Source organism: Onthophagus taurus, chromosome 1 (assembly GCF_036711975.1).
Source record: "Onthophagus taurus isolate NC chromosome 1, IU_Otau_3.0, whole genome shotgun sequence".
NCBI classification, from domain to species: domain Eukaryota; kingdom Metazoa; phylum Arthropoda; class Insecta; order Coleoptera; family Scarabaeidae; genus Onthophagus; species Onthophagus taurus.
Genome location: NC_091966.1, coordinates 36,456,312 through 36,481,500, shown reverse-complemented (window position 1 = coordinate 36,481,500; position 25,189 = coordinate 36,456,312). Strand labels below are relative to the sequence as shown.

Below are 25,189 nucleotides of genomic sequence, written 5' to 3'. Positions count from 1 at the left end.
ATCTATGTTGAATGTGACACTGCGAAATAGGCAGACCAACATCTCTATCAGAGAAAGTAACATACAGGATATAGCAAAATGGACAAAAGTAAGAAAGAAAAGGTGGAAGGAGCATGTGGAAAAAATGGATGAGAGGAAATTGGCCAGAATATGCATGTATAAGACGACCGGTCAAGAGATGGGCACAGAGCTGGTTCTCCTCTTCTGCGGAGTAAACTCCAAACATGAAGCTTGACAAACAGAAATACATCCCTAGTCGAAAGTAGAAAAAGAACACTTTTTATTTGGATTAAAGCTGTAATAAAATGTATTACGTTATTAAGACTTTCCTATCAATGAGAAATAATCACCTTTATACAAGAAATGAAACCGAACATAACGAACGATATCATCAGGTACAGTCCTGTGCAATCACGATATTTTTACGATCCGGTCGTCGACAACCGGTCATTTTACGCGAATCACGGGCCGCAATTTCAAGACCCTTTATTAGTGGTGGGCGTAGTTACCTTTAATCGCTTCTGTTAATTAGAAAAGACCTTCTCCTCACGCCGTAGCCTTACGTAATCGGAGTGACGGGATTAATTTCAAAATTTCAAACCAACGCGTCTCCCAATAACAGGTTTTCTTCTGTTAATCACACCGAGAGCCGTATTCGGATCCGTTATTCAGATATGCGCGCCTTCTGCTCAATGGAATTGATTACAGGAAGCGGCAGAGAGAAGTGTGATTAGAAGTTCCTACTAAATTAAAAAGTTGAAATTTTATTCGATATATTTAAAACGTTTTAATTCTATTCGGGATAAATAGAGGAAAAAGATTTTTTTAAATCTTGTATTGATTAAACGCCCGCACAAACGCAATTAAGCAAAAATGCAGTGCAAACTGAACCGAGAACCGCATCGGGCGGTAACTTTGAAGTTCGATTAAAAGCGCGAACGGTTTAATTTAATTTCGGATTGGAAAATTGCTCGCGTAATTATTAATTTTCGTACCTCGTTGCCGCTTTTATCTATCCGATACCAAACCACATTGACCCAAACACGCAATTACTATGTTTTGCGACAAAACAAAGAATTTTTTTAAATCCACGTTGACCTGGCAATTTGCAAACGGAGATCAAGAATTACACGACCGGAATATACGAATGTTCACACAAAGGTTCGAATGAGTAATTGAGAAATGAATGCTACCGTCAGGTTCGTGTGCAAGCTGCGATTCCGTTAGCGTACTACTACCCTTTCTCTTATTCGTTTTGTCCCTCTTCGGGTCATGGTGTAACGAATTCCGGGCGACGCTGATTCGATTTGGAGACGATGTTGTCTCTCTAGCGAAATTGCGCTATTCTCTCATTTGGCAGAGACTCGTAAACACGTAATCGTATCTTTCGTGAACAAACAAAAGTAATTCCCTTGATGCAACCGTCACAACAAAAACACTAACTAATTTTGATGTCGAAAAAAAAAATACGAATAAGAGTTGTTCTAATATTATGGTTATAACAATCGGTATGTTCGCGCAATAGCACCATCACCGTGATTGTTGTATTGTTGTTTGTGGTTTCCTCGGGGATTTTCAGAAACGTGTTCATTACGTGACGCGGCTGACGTGCGGTCTGATCGGATAATGGCCAGGGCTTCGCCTTATGTCTTTTTCGTTGTTCATGGCGGATATCGTTCGGGATTTTCGATTGAATTGAAAACCGCGAAGCCATTACCAATGACCGTGCGAACCGATTCTCTCGACGCCAATGCACTTTTCTTTTAGAAGCGAGACAGAAATTGAAAGAACCCAAAAAATAAATATCAAGATTTACGACAAATTAAGACTAACGAGACAAACTAACTAACTATCTTCCAAGAAGTCAATTTGTCAACAATGTATACTTTTTAAAAATACAGATTCTGTTAACAAGGTTTAAAAGAATATAGGGGCTTAAAAGAACCAAGTCGGTAATGAATAGTGACAACGAAGAGAACCAGTCAGGTTTTCATCCATAACACCAAACCTTTTGTTCAATAACTTCCCCGTTCTTTGTTTATTCAATAAAGTAAGTAACCAGATAGTGGTCGAACGAGATGCGGGAGCACACAAAACCCGTGGCCCCCTTTATGTGTGCTAGAGAGTGTGTGTGAGACGTTTTTGTTCGATAACTAGTTTAAGTTGCCAGCGTTAATTGATTTACGAAACTGCTCTCGATAGAACTTACTTTCAAGTGCCCCTAATCGCCCTTTCGAGTACTTTTATATCGGATCCGAAACGATAAAATCGAATCGATCACATTATCAACAACCCATAATTTGTTCGAAGAAGTACCGTATTTTCGATAATTGATACACCGCGTGCCCGCAGCTACCGAAACAAGTTCGGACGTGTCCCGGCACAAGATAAGAAGTGGCCTTGCATTTCAGCGAAATAAATTACTGAAACGCAACGGGGGCACCAATTACCCAATCATTCTGTAGTCTCAAACGTGATTTATAATACACCTTGCACGTTTGGACCGGTTTGTTTCGTCCGTTCGGTTTATAATTAAGCAGTGAACTGGTCCTACGCACGATAACTGACAAGTATTATTTTTTCACCAATAATGACTACATTCAAAAAAAGTTGTTTTGTATATATGGAATGATTTGAAGGTGACAAGTTTAAAAATATGTTATTAATACACATAAATTCAAAATATGTACCATTTAAAATTGGTCCACACTTAATTTTTTTGCATTTTTATATAGCACTCATAAACAATATTATTAAACGTCAACCGTGGGTTTATAAATAAAAAGGAAGTGGTGAAAGAGTTAGATTACAGCTACTTTAGAAGACATGGACTCAATTCTATTTATGTATTACGTATACAATCTCTTAATTTCGTCAGTAAAATATTTGCAAACCATCTTCAAATTTCACCATTATCATTCGAAAATAAAAGACCACTTCATTAATTATCCAGTGTATTCATCAAAATCTCACAGTTGAATTTTTGCACAATTATAAATTAAAAGTAAACGAGTTCAGTAAATAAGAGTTAAACTAGATTTAACTAACACGTAAAGTTTAAAATTTGATCAACCTGAATTGGATTGAAGCTAAATAAATTAACGTCAAGCACAGGATATTCTATACGCGCTTTAATTTATTCACTTGGTATAATCTTTCCTTAACGTTTACCTACCGTATAAGATTACAGTGTGCAGTTTGAGCTTTCGCTCAGATCCGGTGGATAAATTATGCGGCTAAAGCTACACGGAATGGAATATCGTAGGAAATGTAAAACGAAAAGACATTAGGAGTGGATAAGCGACGTCCTACGACCGGCTTCCGCGCGTAATCTTTGAAAATATTGGTACGAAGCCCATAAATTTCCGTACGACCAAAATGAATTATGGCGGGTGTTTGAAATATGAAATATGTCGGTAATATTTTTCGCGTGCAACAATTGAAACAAACGTCATTAATTTTATTTTTTCCCCTTATTCTGTGAAGTTACCACACACGTGTGAAAAAATGTTGAATGGACAGTTTACAAAAAAAATCTCTTAACGCATCACATTCCCATCATCGCATTGTGTAATAAATCTCGGAATTTTTTTCACTTTCCCTTCTTTTCAACAATTTTATAAAATAACATTACTTACTTTCTGTTGCTTTCCAAGAACGTGTCAAACTCAACTGCCATTTTACAGCAAAGTGCTTTCCGATAATGAGACGAAGAACAATTCGTATTGATCATATGCCCATCTAAAACAATAAGAAAAAGAATCTATTAAAACAATTCCTTTGTAAATTCTAAGAAAAAACATCATTAACAAAGAAAATTATATAAAAATGTTCTCTTGTTTTAGCCGCATCAACATTCTTAGAGAATAGTTTAGTGGCGTAATTGCAATTATACTCGTACCTAGGGAATTTAGTCTTTTTAAAATAATAAAGGCAACTCGGAAAGATTACGGGTTACACAAACGCGTGCTTTTGCTAAATGTGAAAATTACACCGAGAAATAAAAACGCCCCACGTAACAAAGACCACTTAGAACGGAGGAATTTCAATGAAAACCGAGGAACGCACTCACTTCTTACTCTCGGTTACTGACGTTATGCTCAGGTTATTCTTTAATCACCGGTATGTGTGTGTGTGTGTGTGGAAGATAAATAATCGCAAAAGAAACTTCTTCCTGTTTTTCTTTATCAAGAATAGTTAATTATAATGACAGCAAGCAACGTGTTCTTTTTGCATTCTCGGTTCGTTTTAAAGATGCGTTATCATTCGAGTTGAAATAGAGCCGGCTGTAACAATACCGATGAATATCAACCTAATTGGACTCGGTTTAATCCAATTGCTTCCTGGCCAAGCAATAATCAACGTCTATTGTTGCCGATAAAACTTCAACAAAAAAGTCTTATGAAAGAATAAGTAATTATTAACGATGACTTTAAAGTTACAATAAAGTTTGTAACCGGAATAGTGTCTATTAAATATAAAGTAAGTGAATAGAGTAAAATACTTTGTTTACGGATTCTAATAAAGTCGTTTTACGGGGGCGTTTTGTCGTAAACTCGCGCAATTTGTACAGTATGATATTACACCCTGAAATTTGGCACTTAGTGAATGCAGGGTAGTAAAAAATTAAAGTGGCTTAAAGTGAACACTTACTAGTTTGTCGTTGAAATTCTTCATCGTCCGTATCCGTAAAGAACCAAGTCTGTAACAATAATAAAAGAAAATTGAAATTTAAATGATTTAAGTTCGTTTAAATAATCTAAATTAGTGCAAGCTTTAAAGATAGTAAAATCCACCTACACACGTCCAATTACAAGAAACCAGCTGTAATTAGGTATTAAATTGGACCTGGGCTCAAGTTCAATGTATGTCAACGTTAATGTGAACGCTGGAGGAACGACGTCGCTAACTCTTCTTAAGTGGAGAGTGGTCTTATCTCGTATAATGTGCCGTTTTCAGGAGACAGGGGGCTCAGCCGTCACAAGTGCCGAACGGGTCGTTAACGTTTTACCGTGAATAAAAGTGCTTAATCCTCCTGGCTTTCGAGAACAAATTGCTCCCAAAATTGTTTCCTTTAACGATCATAAAATGATAAAAGGAAAAAGAATGACGAGTTTAATGTCTAAAGTTCCACAATTCGCGCTACCTATGTCAGTATTCTATGCAAACGCAGCTGCTGATAAAGTCCAGACAACGCATCCTGTGTTAGCCATAGTATCGATACAGAGAAATTCCTGCGGAGTTCGCATGTTTGCTTGAGCTACGTGCGGTTTTCGCTGCAGTGTTTGTTTTAGGAAGATAGCCAGTGTTAGTTTGGGTTAATTTAACTACCTCCAGAAACTATACCAGTAAAAATACTTTATGCATTATAAACAATTAAATTTGACCTAATTTTAAATTTTTTGCATACTCTTAATTTACACTAATTGTTTGTTAAAACGCGTTGAGCCAATTAATCCCAATTTCTCTTAATTAATATATAACTACATATGTAGCAGTATAACCGCAAAAATTTAAATAACATTTTTGTTTTCGCATAAAACTGCTCCCTTTTTGTATACAAAATAGGGGATTAAAAACCGCTTTTGTTCCACGCCGTTAGTCACCCTTCCACAACAGAGAAAAAAATTCCCTGGTTACCGGTCGCATGCATTACACGTGTCTCTACCCGTGGGAAAGACTTTAAGTAGCACGCTTCGGGGGTCACCCCTAAAAATACAATCGAACGCACACCCACGTACCCCATCAGGAAGTCGACGTGAACAATATGTTATGGACAATACACTAACTAAAAAGTTAACAAGCAAAACATTTCTTACCTGCTTCTTTGCCAATTGAAACCACGTCTTCAAAATAATTGGTAACCTCTGCCGATGATACAACTTGGTCGTTTTGACACTGATGAATACATCGTCCAAAACGGTGGCAGGAGGACGCATCGTAGCAGTCGCGGACGAAATCTCGCTGGTAATTTCGTTGGAAACGAGGCCATCTCGGGGGTCGAAAGGATCGCGTGCCTCCACCAAATAGTTGCCGGCCAACTTGGCGCCCGCATCGTCGGCCCCCTTCACAACAAACAAAAAGAAAACAAAATTTAGCGCACGTTAGCAGTCAGGTGTCCGAAAACTATGCGAAATCCGCCGATAAATTTCGCGTCAAGACATCGGTATCGAAGGGATTTCGGGCCGCCCGGAATGAAGATCGAGAATTCGTTGACAGGGGATTGCTTTTAATTGGACTGGGGAAAGCGGGGATCGTATTTCACTCTCGAGTTACATAAATAACCCTTCCAGATAAGTTTCAATGTTATACGAAAGGGGTTGTTAATACAATTTGCCTAAACTATGCCAAAAATGTGCTTGATTATTGTTGATAACACATTAATTAATTAATAAGTACCTTATTTATTTTTACGCCAATTCCAGCATAACAGATGTCGACATCAATTACATTAAACACTGTGGTAATAAAATAAAGTAATGAATAATTCATATTTATCAGTTACATGGTCGCATGATGAATTTCGCATTAACGCAAGATTGAATTGTATATTATTGAATTAATAAGGCTCACAATTTCACCAGGCGTGCGGTGGTATTAATTACAGTTTTTTTTTGGCACACCGCATCCGTTATAATTACAAAATTGGTTCCTGCTTTACGTTAAATCCGCGAGTTAAACACAAAATGCAAAGTGGAAAATATTAATTCCATTTGAAGTGTGACAACCGAAATTTGCAATATTACTCCTAACTTTGCGGAAACATGAACGCGATTTCAATAACAAATCTTTAACTAAGACCGCAATTAAAGTAAAAGGTCGTATTGAAACTTCTTCAATAAATTATTCGTATAGATCTTGAACGGTTCTGTTGGAATTATCGCAAGCATCTCGCCGATGTTGCAGCTGCGACTCGAGTGACGCTTATTTGAAAAGCAAACGTCTCATTGAATGATCTTTCAAGATTTTCTCATGGGATTTTATCCCACGTATTTTATGAATTCGCGCAAATCTAATCGTTTCATTTGTAAATAATAAACATTGTTGTTTATTTTTCTGACTATATATTTTTTTGATGAAGTTTATATTCCCAACATTTTTTTTATTTCTTGTATAAATCAATATTATTATTATGAATCAAATCGCTTATCTAATATATATTTTTAAACAATTAATTTTAATAAAAAAAATAAATAAATATCGTCTTATAAATGTAATAGTAAATTAAAGAACGTGTCGAATGTTTACCTCTTCCTCGATCGGCGCACGTGACAACGTCTGGTAGACCAAAAGAGTGGTGTAGGCGATGAGTACGGCAACGGTAAGCGTCTGAACCGCACGTCGAAATCTAAAGCTCATTTTCACCATCACCTCATCGTCATCGAACGGCATGTGCGCGACGAAACAGTTCGTACAATTTGTCCATTTCAACAATAATTCGAAAAGATCGCGCGGCATGTAAACAAACCGCTTTCGCCGTAAGTCCGTTGCACAGGCGCGATTAGTTCGAGGTGCGACGGTCGACTGCACGGGGCCATGTTTGTCGGAGAGACTAGTCGTGTCCAAACGTATGATGGTGGTGGCCCCCTTCATGTCCCGCCGTTTGCCGTAGACTCCGTCGAGTGGGGGAGAAGAACGGCGACCGTTTCTTCCAAACGCCAGTTTCTTCAGCAAGAAGTACCTGTCCGTGTCGGTGGCACACCCTTCCAGAGAACCCAGAAGACCGTGACAGGTGCGGCAATAACGTGGGTTTTTAGCGAATTTTTAAAGATTTCCTTTCAGTTTCTTTTGTATACAATGTACTCATGAATATTTAGTATTTGATTAAAAAAAATCCAATTACCTTTCATTTATGACAGAATGAATTCATTCTATAAAACTTCCACGAATTCCTGGCTAATTACAATAATTAACGAAGGTTGACGTCACTTTCTTCTATAATCTAATTTAATTCTTCTCAAGACAATCTTAATTCATAAATTTTGGGTATACAAGAAGGTATACAAATCCATATCCTTAATTATACACTACTACAAAATGTCTCAAAAAATCATTTTTGAAAAATAATTAACGTAATTAAGATAAAATATTTACCTGTGGAAAATCTATTTGGGGTGGAAAAAGAAACTAATAATTATTATAAAGTAATTTTTTATGGTATAAACATTTTCAAATTAATTAATTAATTAATTACGTTCACAAAGTATCCCCTAACGAATGCGAATTCGGACTTGGTGTGGAACTAACAGAACTTAATGTCTCCTCCTTTATCTTCAATTTATTTGGATCTTTATCCTTTTCTTTTTCCTTCTTATCTTTATCCTTATGTTTATGTTCGTGTTTGTGTTTATGTTTATGCTTATGCTTCTTCTTGTCTTTCTTCTTCTTTTTAACCTGCAAAACATTTAATAAACAAACAATTCTTTAAATAAAAATTTATCACCTTTGTTGGATCGGATTTATTATGTTTAGGATCCCCGTCCTTTTTAAATATTCCAGGTTCAAAACTGACGGGACCATGTTGACCCATTAATCCAGGTAAGGAAACTGAGTTATCAGAAAAGTATTCTTGTTTTGTAAACGTTTTGGTTTCCGCGTTAACTTCAACCACTTCCTCTTTAATTCCATCGCGAACGACCACTTCCATATTCACGCACTCAACATTTTCTTCTATAACAACCGTGTTTGGACCTTCCTTCTCAATTGGCGGCGGTGGTTTTACATCTACTGTACTAACAGGAGGGATATGAGTGAAATGAGGTTTTCGTTTGATTTCATCGTGAACTTTTGGTGGTTTCAAAATCCCGATAAGTTCTTGTATCGGTAAGCACAAAGGTCGTTTAATTCCATACAATTTGTAATATAAATCAACAAAATCACATCGAAGTTTTGAATCATGTGATAACATCCCACTGAAATATATGAAAAAATTTATATACACAAATTTTATTTGATTTTTTTGTTGAATTACTTTATATTTGTCCAAATTCTATCGACTAAATCAGGCACATCTAACCGATGTCTGTATCCTTTCTCAAATGGAGGATTTATTACTAATAAACGAACTAATCGGTGACGTATTCCGGGATCTGGGTCATTTTCAGCTATTTCTAAGAGATGTTGAAGATCATCTAGACGTCCGTCGCTTTTTACAAAATCAACCAAACATTCAAAAGCAGCTAAACGAACGTCTAAAACAAAATTATAAGACACCCCTAATACCAAAAAAAAATTATTTACCAATAAATTGTCCATAAACAGCGTAACTCTTAAACAAAGTTGATCTACTCGGTAAATGCCCAAATTTTTGCAATTTCCTTATAGCTTTTAAACAAGCCACAGTAACGGTATATTTATAACAAGGAACCGATTTTTCCAAATTTAACATCCTCGTAATTTCTTCCAAAACCAATTTGGTGTCAGCACTTAAACTTTCTGAAGTAATTGGTGCTCCCTGTTGCATAACAGAAACAACAGGAGTTACTGTAGCACCTAAAGCTTCCACCAAAGAGGCTCTATAATAATTATCTGAGTATCTATTCTTTGAATTATCGTTATATTTAAATAAATCGAGTAAAAAACGTATTACTTCCGGTGGACAAATTCCGTGTGCATTTCTAAGTCCACCCATAGCCAAAGGAATCGTTTTTTGAAGAAAATAATGTTGGAAATTTTGAAACGTGTTTTGACGAATTATATTCGGTGCAGCAAATGAACCGAAAAATTTTCTAAAGATTGTTAACATAGCCGGTGGTCCAGCCCAGCTTGCAACCAAATCATTAGCAACCTTAGTCAAGCAATGAGCCGCCCTACACCTAACTTTATGAAAACATTGCTCGTTTTCAATTGTATCGGTCAACGCTAATCTTGTAGCTGGTGTCGGATATCTTTCCAATGCAACAATCGCTTCCATTTGAGCTGTAACATCCCTTTCGTGCCTCAACTGATATTGCCATTGATAATCAGGTTGTTCAATCACAACGGATCTCAATAAAGTCATCTCTGGATCTAATCGTACCCAAAGCACAGGTGAATCATCCATTGCACTCAAATCCATGTCAACCTCTTCTCCTGTACATAAAGGAATTTTCTTTTTTTTATTTCTCCTACTTTTTGAATGGCACGTTATATCAGCTTTTACAACGGTATTTTCGATTTGTTGCATGTGTTTGAATGTACCATCAAGTTCTTGGAGTGTCACCAAAAGTGGACCTACATATTTACGAATTCCCGTTTGTGAAGTTGCATCTTGACGAATTTCTAATTCAATTGTATTTCTAGAATGTAAATATCATTTTTGTATTATTACCGTTTTTTATTTCTTTTTGTGATATTGACACACACAGCGTTTTTCGAGGGATTACAAGGCGTTTGTGTGTATATCTTAAAATTTTAAAGTAATACGGTTTATGTAAAAGCATTTTCAATTATCAATAAGTAAGTTGAGTCAGATAAATGAGTCCATAACCTACAATTAGCGCTCAATAGCGTGGAATTCACCTTGAAATCATATTCAATTTTAATAATAGTCAAAGTAGGGTTAGGATGTGTAAACAACACTGTATGTGTCAGTAATTTTACTTTACCTTTTTCGATTAAATACTGACGTTAAATGAAACTTAGCATGACCTCCAGTTCTTACCCATTGATCAACAAAAACAGCCATATCTTTTCCAGTAACGGTAAATATAGCTTTAGTAAAAACATTAGTGCTAATAAGCATATGTCCCCATAAACCAGATCCGATTTTTTGACCTGCTGCATTCGAAGCTAACGATAATTGTTTATTAAAAACTTGCAAAAGTAATTCTTGACCAATTCTATGCTCTAACATACGCATCACTAAAAATGCTTTTTCATGCATAGCTTCGATATACATAGGTGACATTGTGTGTAAATTTCTGATAGAGAAATAAAAATTAGTTTCGATATTTTTTTGTACTGGCTGAGAGCTATTAGCCGAAGTTGGCAATGGAGCCGGCGGCTGACTCGGATCTAATATAATTCCCCCATAATCCTCTTCGTATTTAACAACATTTAACAAAGTACTTTGAACAAATTCGCGATATTCGTTGTTACCAAAACTTTTTTTGCAATATAATCCGGATAAATATAAAGATATTCCTTTTGGTAACCACATATCAGACCAATTTTGCATCGATATAAAACAACCAAAAAATTGTTCAGCTATCGCTTGAGCCATAGCTCTTCTAGTTATATAAACCTGGTCGATAATTACAGCCGAATGTAATAAATTAGTACTTAAAATACTCATCGTTGCGTAAGAATTATAATCGTCATCAATTTCATCCACAAAAACTTGTTTGTAGCATGAATAAGGATATCGATTTGACAAAGTTTCTTCATAAAATTCAAAAACTTCGTGCATACATTTTGTTGTTACTTTTAATAAAGGGAGAAGTTGAGGAAGGCAAAAGTGGGTTACTTCATGCATAAAAGGATCCACATAGATTTCAAAAGGACCCACTGCCAAAGAGATATTTGGGGCGCAAGTAGGAATAGCTAAAGAATAATGAAACGTTTTTCTTCGCATATCTGGAGTAAAAACCACTTCTGTTAAATCCCCATTAGAAATGGCAGTCATATTTTCATCAACTGTAAATTCTAATTTCCAAGTACATGGCTCTGCAAAACTATCAACACAAGGAAACCATAATCTTGATGAATTTTGATGACCATACGTGAATAAATGAACACCTCTCTAAAAAAAAACAACATTTAATCACATTAACTTTGAAAAAATAAAATCTTACTTCTGCATATGAACCTTCCCCAGCTGGAACAACAAAATGTAACCCTCCTTGTGGTTGTTCTAATGAAAATTCAATTCCGACGCGCAAAGCTGTTCCTTCAGCAATTAAGTGAGCGGCTTCATTAGGAACAGTAACAACAAGTTCACCTGCACTATTATCAGGATCTACTTTTAATGCAGCTGATAGATGTTGAGTTGAAAAATACTCCAAAGCGCGTCTATTAATTTAAAATCATTACAAAATAGATACAACTTATTTAGGTGTATTTACGTTTCTGTATCACTTTGGCATATATCAAGGAATGGGTCAAAATACTGGAACTGAGCCTCATAACTCTCATTCAGAACAACTTTGTAAATGCGACACTGTTTGGCGTTTAGTTTTATATGTCTTAAGTTGTCTCTAAGTGGAACAACTGTCAATTCAACAAATCCCTTTAATTTTGAAATAAAACGTTATTTTATTAATAAATTTGAACATTAATAAGGGTAACTTACAATAATGCTTTTTCTATCAAAACTTATTCCCGTTAAACTCAATATTTGGTGAGCTGTAAACAAAACATAACCTCCAATTAATTTCATTTGCCTTTATTAGGATTAAAATGTATAAATATGGGTGATACTTATAGTTTGAAAGGTCGACAATTATCAGCAGTTTTTTCCTTCTTCATTTTTATTGTTTTGTATGCATTATATTAAAACTAAATTAATATGTTAAGATTTTATCATTTGTATAGAGACATAACCACAATAAAGGAATGAAGTTTGTTTATCGTTTTAAAGTTGAAATATATCGCGATAGATGGCACCAGGAAAATAATTTTATTGCATAAAATATAAAATTTTTAAATAATAATTTAAATGATAATGTTATTTATATTCTTATTTTCTTTAATTATGCATTCTTTTAAAAGTAAGTATAAAAAAGTAATAAAATTATAATCAATAAAATTTTTACTTCGTTATAGTTTACACCAATAGATGACGCCACTTTTAAAGTTATAGATTATTTCAAACTTAAAACAATTAAATTAAACTATCTTTTCGTTATTATTTATTTTTCATCATTACACTAATTAATTTTTATTTGACAACAACAAACTAAAACGATTACATCATGTTTTTTTTTAACTTACTCAGCTACTGTAATATTGAGTTGTTTAGTTTTATAATTATCAAATTTATCCATCGTTTTAATATCTCCAAGAGCAGCTAATGCAATAAAAAAACCAACGATTAAAGATGCTGTAACTAAAATCCCCGACCAAATAGGACCGGACATAAAATTAACGCAATTATAAGCATCGCAAAATCGACCATTTTTAGCATCGGGTTGAGCTTGAATCTTATAAAGAATTAATTCAACGTTTCCAGAAGCGTCTTTAAAAACGGTGTCTTTATGGCAATGATAAGAGAAATGATTTGGAGCACTAACTGTGCCAATTATTGATAGATTATAAGTTATACTTTCATCTTTAAGTTGATTAACCACTTCAACTGAGGTGAGACTCCAGTGACCATGTGAAGTGTGAAATTTAAATCGAAGAAGAATTTTTCCTTCAACCATGCTTATGGTTGGACTCAAACGAGTGTAACCATCACGAGCTCGAACATCAATGGTTACTGATTTAGCTGGTGGTAAATAAATGATTGTTGAATTTAATCGTAGCATGGGTGGTTGTGAGGAATAAAGCAAAACGGATCCTTCTCCATCATACAAAACTGGACCTTTAAAATCAATTGGTGGTGGCTCCTCAGGTTTTTCAGTTATAGGTTTTTGAGTTGGAATTTGTGTGGGGATTTGCGTTGGTAATTGAGTCGTTTGGATGTTAGTTTCTGTTGTATTTGGATCTTTATCTTCACGTTTTACTCTTGAAGATTCACAAAAAATTGCCACCAAAACATTTTCATAATAATTGGCGTTGGATTTATAGTTCTCTAAAGAATCTTTTATGATTTTACTATTAATGGATAAATCATCAGTGAGGTCTGAAACAATTTAAATAATCATTATGATTTAAATATAAATCAAAAATAAATACCTTGACTTTCTTCTATGAAAAAAGTCGTCATGGGGATGTAAGATGAATAAAGATTTCCCAATTTTCTTGGGATAACATCAGCAGCTTTATCAATATCAACACTAAAGGGAATAACATTTGGTTCTTTTAAATCTTTTAAGAGTTGTTCGTAATCGTCTTGATTAAAAAGTGTAAAAGCTGGGAAATCTAATTTTTGTGTACTCCATAACAATAATGCACAATCTGATAAAGATAAATGGTATAATATTCCTAATATTATCAGCATTTTAGTGTTTCAACCGAACATTACAAGAAATTTTGGAAAAATCGATAACTTGTTTCGTAGGAATCCTAAAAAGTGCGCAGAATCGTCCTAGGGATATTATTTTTTATTGAATTGGATATCATTTCAAGTTTAATCTCTTAAATAACATTCATTATGTTAAGAAACACTTAAAATTTCTCAAAAATTGTTCATAAACGATTACCATAATCGAAATTTTAAAATTATCAAAACCGGTTTAGATAAGAATTATTATCTACGTGTTATTTGTTTCATTACTTTTACCGCAATACGTGCAGTGGTAAACAAATAATATTTATTTTTGAGGCGAACTACATTTTAAGCAGATAATAAAGAATATCTGTGTGTGTGGTTAAATTACAACCTAACCGGTTGATATAAATAGCCCGACATCATTTGAAACGTTTATATTCTATTCTATCCTTCCAGATAGATAACAACGAATTAGGTTATTAATTCTTTTTATAAGTTTTTTAAATTCGTATTTTTTCGCGGGTAAATTTTAACCCTCTCTACGATTATCTGCCAAATTTGACCGAAAGATGTCTATATCAGCTGATCAGAAGAACGCATTGAATCGACAAGCGGTCGAGAACTTTCAAGAGTACCTACGAATCCCTTCGGTTCATCCCAATATAAATTACGGTAAGTTTAACTAAATTACATTCTTTATGAGTTTTAATTAATTCGGTAACATTTCAAATTATAGTTTTTAAGTAATTTGAATTAATAGAGGAAATTATTTGTGATTTGATAGTCTTTTTTTTTTACCGTATGGTTGTCACTTGACTTATGTGGAGTGGCGTCGTTTTGTGGGTGTGTGTTCTGAAATAATTTCCTCTTGGTCGTTTTATTACCGCAAATTGACCTCTATTAGGGTATGTAAATTGATAATTGCGGAGACAATTTCTTAATAAAGTCGGCTGTCGATTAAGAAAATCGCAGGTAAGGTGTTTTTTTGAAGTGGAGAAAAATCAAGGATGTTGTAGTCAAGGCCTACATAAAGAAAAGCCATTTTTAATTCGTTAGTCACCTGCATGAAATTTAAGCTTTCTTCTTTTTAACCTCATTCGGTTATTAAGTGTTATTATTTTTTATTTTAAATGAATGTTATGATTTCCAATGAATTTTAATCTGTATAAATTAAAATAGAAACGTGCGAGATTATAGATTATATTTTATTATTAATGTATAGTGTTTAACAATAAATTATTATATTTTCGTCTTCATATTTAAATTTTAAATAACGTTGTTTGTAAACAATCAATGCTAAATATAGTTTAGTTATTATAAATCTTATCAGTAATTCTTATATTTGTGGTACAACCATTACTACTTCTGAAGAGACTCTTCTTCTCACTCCGCCAAGAAGGTCACGTCTAACTTCTGACGCTTCATTTATTGTAACTTTGCAAATTTTTTATGTTTAACCATCATTTTTAACTATTCTCAGTGAAAAATTTTTAATGCACCACGCTTTGACATCTCCTCCATTTTGAACTTAACGACGCAATTTTGTAATTTGGCTATTTATCATGACTTACAACATTTTTAACATTTCAAATTTAAAAGATTCTATCTGTTAGTTTCGCTTTTTGACATTTTCGGCTGAAGATGAAGTTATAATCTTTGAAACCGGTCCATTTTAGTGTGCTGCGCAACCGTTGTAATCATCGATGAAAAACGCTAAAAGATTGCACTACTCTCAGAGGTAGTCTGGAGCCACTCATAAAACATTTTAGAAAACAATGCGATCACTTGGTGTTATAGAATCTCCCACAGATCTACCCACTCTTGATGCTGCTGCTCTAGCGGAGTATTTTGCTTATCCTCCTGTGGTGGTTGGTAACATAATTAGGCAGAATACTATTAATGAAATCCTTGTATCTACCAACGTGCTTTCCTTTTCATTCAGCTTGGTTACAGATGCTGAAGTCCGAGTCCTATACTCCAAGTCCACTAACGTCGGAGCTGATGGTATTGGACTCAGATTCCTCTTAACCATTCTAGATATAGTTATTACTCCCCTAACACATATTTTGAACTGTTTTTTTGAACAGTCTATATTTCTGTCAATCTGGCGAATTGCCCATGTTATTCCTATACCAAAAATTAAATCTCCGTCCTATGTTGGTGACTTTCAACCCATTTCTATTTTATCTACGTTGTCAAAAGCTATTGAACGTTTAGCTTATTTACCTTGATTAAGAAAGGAGAAGAAATATCTTGAGAAGTTTAATCTGCTTAACAAGTTCCAGTCTGATTTTCGTGAAGGGCATGGTACTACTACAGCACTGATTAAGATCACCGATGATATTAGATCTGCTTGTGATAAGCGTTGTGTTACCTTGCCGGTGTTACTTGATTTTAGTAAGGCCTTTGATTCTGTGTACCATGCCCTCCTGTTAACTAGGCTCTCTGCTATTGGTTTTACCTCTTCTTGTGTATCTTGGTTCCAGTCATACCTTTCCTATCGGTCTTTACGTGTCCGCGTGGAATCTGTACTCTCTTCTCCTGTTGACATCGAATGTGGAATTCCCCAGGGCAGTGTACTGGGTCCTTTGCTCTTCTCAATTTTCATAAATAGTATTAGTGATGGTATCTCGTGTAACTATCATTTGTATGCAGATGACCTTCAACTTTATATTTCGTCAACTGTTTAACAACTTCCCAGATGCGTTGCTGCATCTTAACAACGATCTCTCTAGCGTACTGACACTGGTCTAGACGTCATGGACTTAACCTGAATCCAGATAAAACGCAAGTCCTGTTGCACGTCGTAATCTTTGTTATTCTCTCATTTTCCCACACATTGATTATGCCGACGCTGCGTATCCCGATCTGTCCGCAGCCCTTCGGAGTAAATTGGAAAGACTTCAGAACAATTACGGTACAATTTTAATTTAGGAAAGTTTCAACACATTACTCCATATCGTAACAACCTGCAGATGATGACTTTCCGGAGTCGTAGATCATTTCGTATGCTTACTATGTTGTACAAAATTGTCCATACCTGTACTCCTGCTTATTTGTCAGATGCCTTTCACTTCTTAGCATCACATGACTTGCCCACTCGATCAATGTCGGACTCTACACTCATGTTTCCAGTCCATAGTACTAAAATCTACCACAGATCTTTTACAGTGCAGTCGATTGCGTTGTGGAACGATTTGCCTGCTGTTGTTCGCAATGCAGCTAGTTTAATAAGTTTTACAAATGCCTTGATGCGCTATCTGCTATCTCTTCAACAATCTTCTTCTTGACTTATACGTGTTTGTTTTCTTCTCTAGTCTGCCTTTCATCTATCTTTTACTGCATTTTTTGTGTCTATTTCCTTCCTTGTAGTAACTGACTGTCTATTCGTTACATAACTCAAATACGCTGAGTCTCAAATGGCTGGGTTTTAAGAATAATCTAAATATACTTGATGACTGGTGCAATGCGAATATGTTACACTTAAACGTGTCATATTGTAGAATGGACATGGAAAGGTCGGACAGTGTCGGCGTCCTTGGTATCATCTTTAACAAGAAATTGTCGTATATTTGGCCGTTACTAATTCTAATACTCGGATGCAAGAATTTATTTTGCGAACTTCCAAACTATTTACTGCTCTAACACCAGCTCTGTGATATTTGTACATTTACGTTGTCAAACTTGGAGTACATTTTTATTATTTGGTCATCGTGCTATACTTATCATCAACTGATTGTCGAGAGCTTACAGATAAAGTCGTAAAATGACTGTCCTTTACGATATTTGGTGTGTACTCAGCTAGATGTTTCCCTTATGAGTAATTAAGAAAGTGTCACAATGTTGTTTCTTCGATAGTAAAGAGATAAGCTGGTCTTAGAGAACACAAATCAATTTTTATGTTGATTTGATTATTTTCTACCCGTAACGCTACTACGTTATATTTGTGGCTTAACCTGAACCAATTTGCTAATTAATTCACTATTGCAGAAAATATTGAGATAATTAATTAGTATTACTATAACTACTTTTTTATAGACTATATCATATTTTATTATTATTATATTAAATATGTTGTCCTCTAATCTAATTTTGTCTTGTTAATAGACCTAGTCTGTTGGGCAAATAAACGTATAGCATGTAACTTTTCATTATCTAACTTGATAACCTGAAAATTGTCCACATTTTCATTTATTTTGTTATATTTAACATTTTCATAATTTTATTTTTTCTTAACCTCATTATTCCAGATGATTGTGTGTCATTTTTACAAAGGCAAGCAAAGGGATTGGGACTCCCATTACAAGTTTATTCTGTGGAAACTAACCGACCGATAGTTATTATAACATGGGTAGGAACTGAACCTTCTATCCCATCAATTATGCTCAATAGTCACATGGATGTTGTACCAGTATTTGAGGTACTTAATATTAATTAATTAAAATTAATTTTTTTATGAAAATATAAATCTAAAGAGGAGTTAAAATGATTTAGGATTCATGGACACACAAACCATTCGCTGCAGAAATCGACGAGAAAGGCAATATTTACGCTCGGGGTGCTCAAGATATGAAATGCGTCGGAATTCAGTATTTGGAGGCCATTCGACGCATGATTAAAAGTGGAATTAGGTTGAGAAGGACTTTACATGTGACTTTTGTACCAGGTAAGTTTACAACGTTTAGGCAATTTAGATAAGTATATTTGACAAGTGGCATAACCAATTATTTTTAGAAATTATTATGACGAAAATTAAATAATAGAATTAGTAATAAGATTACGCAAATAAACAAAAAACAATTTTTTATTTTTAATTTTTTTTTGTATGATTTAGAGGAAGAATTAGGCGGTGTTCAAGGAATGAAAGAATATGTTCATACAACTCACTTTAAAAATTTAAACGTGGGTTTTGCTCTTGATGAAGGAATGGCAAATGAATCAGAGGAGTTTATTTTGTTTTATGGAGAAAGATTTATTTGGCGTAGGAGAAATAATTGAATTAAAAATGACAAAAATATGTAATTTTTGATTACTTTTTAGATATGCATTTTCATTGTCCTGGTCAACCAGGTCATGGTTCATTATTATTTGATAATACCCCTGGTGAAAAAGCACGCATTATTATTGATAGAGTCATGGATTTTCGTGCTCAAGAAAAAAAGAAATTGGCTGATAATCCAGAATTGGCAATTGGGGATGTTACAACACTAAATATCACTCAATTAAAAGTAACAAAACTGATCTAAAATTAATTTAACTCTATAATATTTCTTTTTAATATTTCATGAAATTAGGGAGGTGTTCAAACTAATGTCATTCCAGAAGAATTCATTGTGTCTGTAGATTGCAGACTTCCAATCACTGTAGATGAGCACGAATGGCAACAAACTGTTGATGGTTGGTGTAAAGAAGCTGGAAGTGATGTTTGGATTCAATATGAACAGAAACAACCCAAAGTGCCTGTCACGAAATTAGACAATACTAATCCTTATTGGATTGCATTTAAAGAAGCTATGGATGGATTGTAAGTAAATTATTTAAAAAAAATTAATTTATTTTATGAAATCTTGGGTAATTTCACTATTTATTTATATTTAATACAAACAAAAGATGTGATAAAAAGAGGTAATGTTTTTCTCTCAGGAATATAACAATAAAAAAGCGTATATTTCCGGGTGCGACGGATAGTAGATATGTACGGAATATAGGCATCCCCGCGCTCGGATTTTCCCCAATGAACAACACTCCCGTTTTATTACACGACCACGATGAGTTTTTGAACATCGACGTTTTCCTGCGAGGAATTGATATCTACGTTAAACTTATCGAATCTGTGGGAAATCTTGAAGAAACAACTGGATAATTTGGGGGTAAAAAATGTAAAATTTACAAAAAAGAAAGGATAAAACGAGACCAATTTTTTTAATATACACATGTTATATTTTTTGTGCAAACATATTACAATATATCTCTATATAGATTTGTTAACAAATATGTACGTATATCTTTCATATTTAAATCCCTATTTACCCAGTCCTGAAGACAAAATTTTTTTGAACCAAATCAAGGTTAAGAAATTAAATAATCTGCCCACAATAATTGATTAGAAATACAAAGTTTATTAAATTATACAATTATTTACAACGCCAAAGTTATACATAACAATCCTTATAATCATATTACATATATAATAATTATTGTATAAAAACCGTGTATTTAAAGAATACTATAGTTTTCAACAGTACTTTATGAACTGTGTTAAGTAAGTTTCTGTCTTTTATTGGGAACAGATTATTTGGACACCTATATAGATGTTTGTAATAAGCCTGTATAACATCTTACCTAGACTTCTTGAGCAAAAAATTGCTTTAACTCTGTCAAAATCTTATCCTTTCTGAAACACTGAATGCAATCGCCCCTAAGCATGATTTTTTTTAAGTGTAACTCAAAATACTAAGCAGTTTAAAATTATTATACAACATATTTTTTAGATATTATTTTTAATCAGATCAATTAATTTAACGTATAAGAATTTCGTATTTAGCATAATTTATGAACAACTTTACAAATTGTACAACAATCTGAAAAATTGCAGAGTTAACATAAATCAAATTGTCAAAGTAATAGAAATGGAACTGAAAAACATTACAGCCATGGATAAAGATGTTGAGTTAAATTAAAAATAAAGAAAAAACTGAAGACATGCTCATTTTGGTTGATTCTTTATAGTAGAAGAAAATCAAGAAGATGTTGAAGAAAATATAACAGTCCTCTCACACAATCTCCTCACATATGTAGACATGTAAATTGTTGAAATTTTTGAAGTGATTCAAAGCGATGTGATTGCCCTTGATTGTTAATAATATACATAAGAATTATGAGAAGTAATATGTAAAGAGAGAGATGTCGCATCTTCAATTTCTAAAAGCTCAGGAAAGCCATGATTACAGAAAATTAGAGCCTTTATTAGTTGTGATACTTCTACTATGATAGCATATTCTCTAGGAATGGCTACAAATTTCTGGGAATTATTGAAGATAAATCTGGATTTACATGGATATTTGCATTATTTCCAAGAATACTCAGAAAATATGCTGATATAGATTTACACCAAATGTCAATGCATCAAGTTGTCTAATTGTCAAAGAATTCTAATGAATTTCTATGTTGTATATAATAAATCTGCTTTATTTCAGCAGATGAAGATTTTTAGAGAATTTCAAAATGATTTTTTAAGCAGTTCCAAATGTTTTAAAGAATTTTCATAGATTTTTGATGACTTTTACGTGGATTTTCCATGGCTTTAAAGATTTTTCCTGGAATGCTTGAGATTCATCTATAGGTTTCTGGTATTAGTTGAAATAATATTCAAAGTTCCAAGATTTGCTAGAAGGTTTCCAAGCATTACTGAAAATTTTATGTGGCCATTATTCACGCCACTTAGTTACTCCGTTAATAGTCTAGAAGGATGTTTTGGTCTCAAACTGTTCAAATACTTTAATAATTGCACCATAATAGCGAAATGAAATATTTTGGGCAACTTCAGAGGCAGTTTCCATCATCACTCTCAACGTTTATGATACAAAGACATGATACACAGACAATGGTACAACTACCTTTGATATTGGAGTTTTGTCGCGAAACGAAGCAAAGTAAAGAGACAAACTAGGTAAAGTTTACTTTCAAAAAGCAACTTCTATCCTAAGCGACATTGACACAGATACTGCCTGGTGTTCAATAGACGATGATCTATAGTCGATTTGCGTGTGTTCAGGAACTCACAAGAATCGTTGCTTGATTCAGAGTCGATTAACAAATTCTTAAGTTCGGACTTCGCCATCCAATCCCAAAGCGCACAAACAGTGAAACAGCCACACAACATACATAAAGGGAGTCAACTGAAATTGCTGGGAGAGAAGTGATTTATGAACCAGGACGTTATTATGGACTTTAGAGGAACTTTTCGGTTTTATACACAGACAGTATATCACAGAGTTCTTATGTAGTGCTGTGATTCAGAAGTCGTTTGCGAGAAGCTAGCTCTAGAATTTCGAAAATTGCTTTCCTCTCTTAACACTGGATTGATGGTGCAAGAGGCTTGAGGATTCGACCATACTAATGGTCAGCAATCAAAAAATACAATAATATCTAGGAACGTATAATTGGAACCCATGTTGACTCCATGGTCTCATCAAATCGAACATTACATACCCAACAGGAATCATGTGATAGCATCCCAACTGAAAAATACAACGATTCAAAAGATGACAACCGAGATTGTTTTCTGTATCAGAATAAACCTCGATATTTTCGGATATGGTTGGAGTTTTGCAACACGTTTCAATACAGGTTAATATTGAAAGATCTTTGACATTTTGTCTGGCATCATTTGAGTATAGATGATTTTTTATGAGAGTGATATGAATTTGAATTATATTTTAGGACATAGACAATATGAGGCGTTGGCATTGATGCTATAGAAACCCAATTAAACACCATTTGTGGAATAGAATGAACATCTCTAAAATATCGAAATGAATGGTTTATAAATCCGCAACCCAAGTTATGAATGCAAAAAGCTATGAATTGCGAAAAGTTTCTGAGAAATAAAGAAGATGAAAGAGAAAAAATGCAATTGAAACCAATCACATTGATATAAGACCATTGGTATAAAATCATATTTTGATGGGTAGTGTCTTCTATTCAGAGTTTTTCTTTTCTTTCTAAAATACATAAAAAAGTTTTTGGTTGAAAATTTCGTCTTTATTACTGGAAATTTGCACATAGTCACTATCATCTGATGCACTTGACTGTCTACTATCAGTAAAAGTCATCAAATAAAAACAAAGTTATCAATAAATTAAATAAGAATTATGTCTTTCAACAGTAATAAATATACATTTTGATTTAAATACATGTTTTTACCTCTGGAACTTATAACAAGTTACAACAGAACATCACACAAGTGTTTAAGACCCTGTATAGCGCATGCCATACTTTCACTGTTACACATCATTACAGTGACACTAATTATTTCGTAAATTCTTTTTAATTACAAATTTCTATAATACTTTCTAAAGTTTATTACAAAAAATAAAATATGGCCCGATTGTTGCACTCAATATTAATTTTATTTCTTAGGGGAATAACTATTAAACCGGTTATCTGCCCTGGTAGAACAGACATTAACTTTGTACGTAATTTGGGATTGCCTGCTTTTGGATTTTCACCAATCATCAACACTTTTCCACGAATGCATGCTAATGATGAATACTTAAATGTTGATGTTTTTCTTCGTGGAATCGATATTTACATTGCGATCATTCAAGCATTAGGAAGCATGGAAATGATTTTAAAATAGTTTTTATAACTTTGTGCATGTAAAAAGTTGTTAATTATATTTTAACCTAACATTGATTTTACTTTTTTTTAATAATAATACTAAGATACTAAAATTTTGAAATATAAATTTGTTCTTAGGGGATTAACAATAAAAAAAGTAATGTGTCCAGCTAGAACTGATATAAACTATTTACGCAACTTGGGTTTGCCTGCACTTGGATTTTCACCAATGATCCATATGCCTGCATTAATGCATGCTCACAATGAGTATCATAACGTGGACATTTTCCTTCGTGGAATTGACATCTACATTAAAATAATCACAACGCTTGGAAATATGGAAAATATAACGAAATAAATTTTATCATTTTTATTTTTATATTAAAATAAAAAATTTGTATAATTTTTTTATGAATTTCTTATTTGTTTTATTTATTAACGTGTAAATTTGCTCGTAGGGATTTAAAAATTAAAAAGGGTGTGAATCCTGGCGAAACAGATATAACTTATTTAAGAAATATTGGAATTCCCGCCTTAGGATTTTCACCAATACACCACACGGATGTCAAATTACACGATCATGATGAATATTTAAGTACAGACGTTTTTCTGCAAGGAATTGATATCTACATAAAAATTTTGCAATCCATTGGGAATCTAAAAAGGCATTTAAATGGGTATATAAGTCAACAACCAGTAGTTAAATTAGTAGAGGAATAAATTCCTAACTAGTTTATGTTGTAGTTAAAATTTTAGAAGTTTCAATGAATCATTAAAAAAATTGGAATATTTAAGGATTAGATTTGATTATTTTGTGTTGGTGGAAAATCCTTCTTTTAACCATATTCTTGTTTGCTTTGTGTCTTTGGGTTTAAAATGCTTCTGTGTAATATTATGTTTGTTAAAATCGTTGACCTCAATTATACCTATCGTTAAATTTCAACCAAAAGGAATGTACCATGTACAGTTGCTCACAAAAATTGAGTATACAGAGTAAATAATTGTGAGTATTTCAAATAATTATTAATTTATGTTAAAGTTTGTGATATATATTAACAACAATCTTATTAACTATACTAACTTATTAAACTGATTAAATTTAGGTTGGTATTATGTTTTAAGAGGCCCTCCATTGGCGTGAATTATCGCTTGCATTCGCCATGGCATGAAGTCCACTAAGTTTTTGATGCTAATAAAAACAAGTAGCTGGCATTGCATTTCCTTTTTCTTAATTAGGTAGGGATTACTGATCTAGCTATTAGCATTTAGTTTGTGTTTCGTGATAGTTCTAACTGGCTGCAAAATGTCACCGCGAAAAGAAATTTCTGCAATTAGAAAATTGGTGATAAAATATCGAAAAGAAAAGAAATCTTACGGCGAAATTGCCAAAATTGTAAATCTAAGTCTAGCAACAGTCCAGACCATCGTCAAAGAATTGCAATGAGGCTGATTCATTCGCTGTAATGTTCGTACAGGCCAGCCAACGAAACTTTCGAGAAGAGATATTAACTCGGGATCATCCCTTCGAGTGTCAAGCGAAGAAAAATGGGGACGTTGCAACAAAGATTGGTAGTCAGTGCCACAAACAGGATAAGCTCTATCTACGCGAAAGGAAGGTGCGAGATATAATGCGGTGACCATATAAAAGCCACAAAGCCAAGCATTCTCGCAGCACAAGAAGCGAGATCCTCTATGGGCGCTATAAACGATAGTCTGCCATCAAAAGTTACTCCCAGATCTCTGACAGAAGTCAATGTAAGCAGGGAGGCTCTA

At 33.8% G+C, this 25,189-nt stretch overlaps 4 protein-coding genes across 10 annotated transcripts in view; 1 reads left to right on the top strand and 3 right to left on the bottom strand.

Moving 5' to 3' along the window:
* Positions 1-8,035, bottom strand: part of LOC111421150 (Fringe glycosyltransferase) — a 53,374-nt gene extending 45,339 nt beyond the window's left edge. For both annotated transcript variants that reach the window (XM_023054294.2, XM_023054295.2), the window contains exons 1-4: positions 7,249-8,035; positions 5,820-6,065; positions 4,654-4,702; positions 3,639-3,741 (exon numbers count right to left, since the gene is read on the bottom strand). In XM_023054294.2, coding sequence (XP_022910062.1) covers positions 3,639-3,741; positions 4,654-4,702; positions 5,820-6,065; positions 7,249-7,593 — 743 coding nt within the window. In that variant the 5' untranslated portion in view covers positions 7,594-8,035. The remainder of the gene's footprint in view (positions 1-3,638; positions 3,742-4,653; positions 4,703-5,819; positions 6,066-7,248) is intronic.
* Positions 8,036-8,134: 99 nt separating this feature from the next.
* Positions 8,135-12,554, bottom strand: LOC111421149 (TATA-box binding protein associated factor 2). Its single transcript, XM_023054293.2, has 9 exons — positions 12,404-12,554; positions 12,272-12,326; positions 12,045-12,208; positions 11,775-11,991; positions 10,587-11,722; positions 9,241-10,277; positions 8,972-9,191; positions 8,444-8,912; positions 8,135-8,394 (listed from the first exon to the last, which is right to left on the bottom strand). The coding sequence occupies exons 1-9, from the start codon at positions 12,445-12,447 to the stop codon at positions 8,197-8,199; spliced, it is 3,540 nt and encodes a 1,179-aa protein (XP_022910061.2). The 5' UTR covers positions 12,448-12,554; the 3' UTR covers positions 8,135-8,196.
* A 253-nt stretch (positions 12,555-12,807) lies between these two features.
* VhaAC45R (VhaAC45-related protein) lies at positions 12,808-14,154 on the bottom strand. Its single transcript, XM_023054165.2, has 2 exons — positions 13,819-14,154; positions 12,808-13,765 (listed from the first exon to the last, which is right to left on the bottom strand). Exons 1-2 carry the CDS (start codon positions 14,081-14,083, stop codon positions 12,909-12,911), a joined length of 1,122 nt encoding a protein of 373 aa, XP_022909933.2. The 5' UTR covers positions 14,084-14,154; the 3' UTR covers positions 12,808-12,908.
* A 337-nt stretch (positions 14,155-14,491) lies between these two features.
* Positions 14,492-24,210, top strand: LOC111421048 (aminoacylase-1-like). 6 transcript variants are annotated; one of them, XM_023054158.2, is made up of 7 exons: positions 14,492-14,746; positions 18,325-18,494; positions 18,569-18,740; positions 18,909-19,055; positions 19,115-19,302; positions 19,369-19,598; positions 23,875-24,210. In XM_023054158.2, the coding sequence occupies exons 1-7, from the start codon at positions 14,644-14,646 to the stop codon at positions 24,134-24,136; spliced, it is 1,272 nt and encodes a 423-aa protein (XP_022909926.2). In that variant the 5' UTR covers positions 14,492-14,643; the 3' UTR covers positions 24,137-24,210. The 6 variants fall into 6 exon arrangements, with proteins under 6 accessions (XP_022909926.2, XP_022909928.2, XP_022909929.2 ...); XM_023054160.2 differs by lacking the exon at positions 23,875-24,210 and adding an exon at positions 23,555-23,831 and having other exon boundaries at positions 14,493-14,746; XM_023054161.2 differs by lacking the exon at positions 23,875-24,210 and adding an exon at positions 23,216-23,491 and having other exon boundaries at positions 14,493-14,746.
* The last annotated feature ends 979 nt before the right edge of the window (positions 24,211-25,189 follow it).

What these genes read in the sequence shown, in the direction of transcription:
- VhaAC45R (XM_023054165.2), bottom strand. Translation starts at nt 14,083, where the DNA reads ATGCTGATAATATTAGGAATATTATACCATTTATCTTTATCAGATTGT. An exon ending in TTTCATAGAAGAAAGTCAAG is followed by an intron (nt 13,766 to 13,818) that starts GTATTTATTTTT and finishes AAATTGTTTCAG; the next exon opens with ACCTCACTGATGATTTATCC.
- LOC111421149 (XM_023054293.2), bottom strand. Translation starts at nt 12,447, where the DNA reads ATGAAGAAGGAAAAAACTGCTGATAATTGTCGACCTTTCAAACT. An exon ending in TTGATAGAAAAAGCATTATT is followed by an intron (nt 12,209 to 12,271) that starts GTAAGTTACCCT and finishes TCAAAATTAAAG; the next exon opens with GGATTTGTTGAATTGACAGT. An exon ending in ATAAATCCGATCCAACAAAG is followed by an intron (nt 8,395 to 8,443) that starts GTGATAAATTTT and finishes AATGTTTTGCAG; the next exon opens with GTTAAAAAGAAGAAGAAAGA.
- LOC111421048 (XM_023054158.2), top strand. Translation starts at nt 14,644, where the DNA reads ATGTCTATATCAGCTGATCAGAAGAACGCATTGAATCGACAAGCGGTC. An exon ending in TAAATATCACTCAATTAAAA is followed by an intron (nt 19,303 to 19,368) that starts GTAACAAAACTG and finishes TCATGAAATTAG; the next exon opens with GGAGGTGTTCAAACTAATGT. An exon ending in AAAGAAGCTATGGATGGATT is followed by an intron (nt 19,599 to 23,874) that starts GTAAGTAAATTA and finishes ATTTGCTCGTAG; the next exon opens with GGATTTAAAAATTAAAAAGG.